At 39.3% G+C, this 5,000-nt stretch overlaps 1 protein-coding gene across 1 annotated transcript in view; it reads right to left on the bottom strand.

Moving 5' to 3' along the window:
- Positions 1-5,000, bottom strand: part of ednrab (endothelin receptor type Ab) — a 13,394-nt gene that overhangs the window by 3,518 nt on the left and 4,876 nt on the right. Inside the window, exons 4-5 of the mRNA XM_079589070.1 lie at positions 2,234-2,432; positions 1,024-1,176 (exon numbers count right to left, since the gene is read on the bottom strand). Coding sequence (XP_079445196.1) covers positions 1,024-1,176; positions 2,234-2,432 — 352 coding nt within the window. The remainder of the gene's footprint in view (positions 1-1,023; positions 1,177-2,233; positions 2,433-5,000) is intronic.

Raw genomic sequence — 5,000 nt, 5'->3', positions numbered from 1 at the left:
GATCGGAATCTCCAAGGGAGAGCCAACTAGAAGGGACAGTAGGTCTGAGAAACACTCTCTGGCCGGCCAGAATGGGGCTACTAATAATAGACGGTCCTCTGAGCTGGGCGTTGAGCCGCAACCCCAACATCTTTAAATGAGACAGAACCACATCTCGAACCTCAGGAACCTCCTGTGATGAGGATGGATAGATAAGCGTCCTTCAAGTCTATTGTGACAAACCGGTCCTCGGACTGAATCTGTGACACAATCATATTTAGCGTAAGCATACTTTAAACTTGAGATTCTGAAACCTGCTGTTTAATTGACGCAGATCTAGAATAGGACGCAACCCTTCATCCTCTTTCGGAACAATGAAGTAACGGCTGAAAAACCCTGACTGTCTGCTGGGAGGAGGAACCCCTTCTATAGCTCCTTTTGCAGAAGTGTCAGCACTTCCTGCTCCATAACCAGAGCCTGCTCGGGGTTCACCACTGTGGGGAGGACCCCTAGAAATCTGGCCGGACGAGAACCGAACTGAATTCTGAAACCCTTCTATAGTGTGCAGGACCCACTGAAGCAGAAGCCCGATAGCCACGGCGTCAGTGCTTCTTCTTCCAAGCTATATTAGAGATAAAACAGTCCTCAGATCTTGCATATCTCTAACTGGCTAGATTGCGACCGCCACCCAGGTCCCCCTCGATTGTGGATGAGCCCGAATGGCTGCTCTATGCTGCGAGGAGCTTTAGTAAGCTGAGACTGCTCCCGCCCAGCAGTCTCAGGACTTCTTATATATAAAAATAACACATTTACAAAGTCTAACAGTAGTATTCAGGTCCAGTAATTAATAATTAAGCCTGTGTGTGTGTGTGTGTGTGTGTGTGTGTGTGTGTGTGTGTGTGTGTGTGTGTGTGTGTGTGTGTGTGTGTGTGTGTGTGTGTGTGTGTGTGTGTGTGTGTGTGTGTGTGTGTGTGTGTGTGTGTGTGTGTGTGTGTGTGTGTGTGTGTGTGTGCGTGTGTGTGTGTGTGTGTGTGTGTTCTTCACCTGCTTCAGGTGTTCGCTCAGTGAGAACTTCAGACTGCCCTTCCTGTTGCTCAGCATCTCACAGGTCATCAGTGTGTAGAAGACGCCCGTACACACCAGCGGCACACAGAAGTAAAAGCCAAACAGCCACCAGACCTTCACGTCCCTGTAGAACTACACACACACACACACACACACACACACACACACACACACACACACACACACACACACACACCAATTACACACTTCATAAATGAGCTAAATATAATTATATTACAACATTGATGGAGATGCATTTAATTATTTGTTTTAATTAGATAGTATAGAAATATATATTAAAATATAATTAAATTAAATCAAATTACAATATATACATATTGTATAATAAAATATATATTAAAATGTATATTTATATAATAATATTAATATTGTATAATTGGTATATAATAAGTAAACAATATTTAAAAAATAATAATAGATAGATAAATAAATATTTGTATTAACTAATAATCATTTTTAAAAGTATATGTATATATATTATATAATATATATATTATTAATATATTATAAAATATATTTATATAATTTCTTTAAAAAAAATGATATACATTATATTTAAAAATTATATATTTTATTATATATTATACTTTTTATATAACAAATATATTTATATAATAATAATGTATAATTATTATATCCAAGTAAACAATATTATAAAATATTTTGTATATATCATATATATATATATATATATATATATATATATACATTTATAGACAAGACATATATGTTCATAAACTATATTTGTAATTTTATTTTGATATTGTATTCATAATTCATATTATTTTTATATTTTACTTGTATATATCTTTATCTGAAAATGGTGTTACTCAATAGATCATGTGTCTTTAAAATATTCAAAAAGAGCCTTTCAACTCCTTCCTGTTTGAAATGCAAATTTTCTGACAGCTTTCAAAAATGACATCAACCTCAGAAATGTCAGAAAACCTAAAAAAAAATGAAATATACATTTCAAGGAAAAATGAAACCTGGATCAGCAGAACTGACTTTCATTTTTTTTTTTAAAGCTTTGATTTTTATGAAGGAATAATGAATTACTCAGAAGATCTGTGAATGAACAGAAATTATGTCCACAGGTTGTTGTTGTTGTTGTTGATGTAGTTGTTGTTGTTAATATTGTGTTAGTTGTTGCTGTTGTTGTTCTCACCGTGATGAAGGGCGTCTCTGGCTTCAGCATGCAGGTTCTGATGGTGATGTTGTTATATTCGAAACTGACCATCTTGAACCCGATGGCCTCCGGAACCGCCAGCACTGCCGCCAGCGTCCAAATAAACACGATCTCCAGCGCCGTGAACACGGGAATCCCGACGCCCTGCACGCGACTCCACGACGCCACTGCGCGATACCTGCGACACACACACACACGAGGTAACACACGAGGTAACGGTGTAAAGTTACTACAGCTTCACAACACACACACAAGGTAAACGGTGTAAAGTTACTATAGCGTTCCAACACACACACGAGGTAAACGGTGTAAAGTTACTATAGCGTTCCAACACACACACGAGATAAACAGTGTAAAGTTACTATAGCTTCACAACACACACGTGGTAAACGGTGTAAAGTTACTATAGCGTTCCAACACACACACGAGGTAAACGGTGTAAAGTTACTATAGCGTTCCAACACACACACGAGGTAAACGGTGTAAAGTTACTATAGCGTTCCAACACACACACGAGGTAAACGGTGTAAAGTTACTATAGCGTTCCAACACACACACGAGATAAACAGTGTAAAGTTACTATAGCTTCACAACACACACGTGGTAAACGGTGTAAAGTTACTATAGCGTTCCAACACACACACGAGGTAAACAGTGTAAAGTTACTATAGCTTCACAACACACGTGGTAAACGGTGTAAAGTTACTATAGCGTTCCAACACACACACGAGGTAAACGGTGTAAAGTTACTTTAGCGTTCCAACACACACACGAGATAAACAGTGTAAAGTTACTATAGCTTCACAACACACACGTGGTAAACGGTGTAAAGTTACTATAGCGTTCCAACACACACACGAGGTAAACAGTGTAAAGTTACTATAGCTTCACAACACACGTGGTAAACGGTGTAAAGTTACTATAGCGTTCCAACACACACACGAGGTAAACAGTGTAAAGTTACTATAGCGTTCCAACACACACGAGGTAACGGTGTAAAGTTACTACAGCTTCACAACACACACGAGGTAACGGTGTAAAGTTACTAAAGCTTCACTACACACACGAGGTAAACGGTGTAAAGTTACTATAGCGTTCCAACACACACACACGAGGTAAACGGTGTAAAGTTACTATAGCGTTCCAACACACACACACGAGGTAAATGGTGTAAAGTTACTATAGCGTTCCAACACACACACACACACGAGGTAAACGGTGTAAAGTTACTTTAACGTTCCAACACACACGAGATAAACAGTGTAAGGTTACTATAGCGTTCCAACACACACACACACACACGAGGTAAACGGTGTAAAGTTACTTTAACGTTCCAACACACACGAGATAAACAGTGTAAGGTTACTATAGCGTTCCAACACACACACACACACACGAGGTAAACGGTGTAAAGTTACTTTAACGTTCCAACACACACACACGAGGTAAATAGTGTAAAGTTACTATAGCGTTCCAACACACACACACACGAGGTAAACGGTGTAAAGTTACTATAGCTTCACAACACACACGTGGTAAACGGTGTAAAGTTACTATAGCTTCACAACACACACGTGGTAAACGGTGTAAAGTTACTATAGCGTTCCAACACACACACGAGGTAAACGGTGTAAAGTTACTTTAGCGTTCCAACACACACGAGATAAACAGTGTAAAGTTACTATAGCTTCACAACACACACGTGGTAAACGGTGTAAAGTTACTATAGCGTTCCAACACACACGAGGTAAACGGTGTAAAGTTACTACAGCTTCACAACACACACGAGGTAACGGTGTAAAGTTACTATAGCGTTCCAACACACACACACACACACGAGGTAAATGGTGTAAAGTTACTATAGCGTTCCAACACACACACACACGAGGTAAACGGTGTAAAGTTACTTTAACGTTCCAACACACACGAGATAAACAGTGTAAGGTTACTATAGCGTTCCAACACACACACACACGAGGTAAACGGTGTAAAGTTACTTTAACGTTCCAACACACACACACACACAAGGTAAACGGTGTAAAGTTACTTTAACGTTCCAACACACACGAGATAAACAGTGTAAGGTTACTATAGCGTTCCAACACACACACACACACGAGGTAAACTGTGTAAAGTTACTTTAACGTTCCAACACACACACACACGAGGTAAACAGTGTAAATTTACTATAGCGTTCCAACACACACACACACGAGGTAAACGGTGTAAAGTTACTATAGCTTCACAACACACACGTGGTAAACGGTGTAAAGTTACTATAGCGTTCCAACACACACACGAGGTAAACGGTGTAAAGTTACTTTAGCGTTCCAACACACACGAGATAAACAGTGTAAAGTTACTATAGCTTCACAACACACACGTGGTAAACGGTGTAAAGTTACTATAGCGTTCCAACACACACATGAGGTAAACGGTGTAAAGTTACTATAGCTTCACAACACACACGAGGTAAACGGTGTAAAGTTACTATAGCGTTCCAACACACACACGAGGTAAACGGTGTAAAGTTACTATAGCTTCACAACACACACGAGGTAAACGGTGTAAAGTTACTATAGCGTTCCAACACACACACGAGGTAAACGGTGTAAAGTTACTATAGCTTCACAACACACACGAGGTAAACGGTGTAAAGTTACTATAGCGTTCCAACACACACACGAGGTAAACGGTGTAAAGTTACTATAGCGTTCCAACACACACACGAGGTAAACGGTGTAAA

This window comes from Phoxinus phoxinus (genome assembly GCF_949152265.1).
Source record: "Phoxinus phoxinus genome assembly, chromosome: 18".
Lineage (NCBI taxonomy): Eukaryota > Metazoa > Chordata > Actinopteri > Cypriniformes > Leuciscidae > Phoxinus > Phoxinus phoxinus.
Note: the sequence above shows the minus strand (reverse complement) of the source record. Positions and strands in the feature narration are given on the sequence as shown.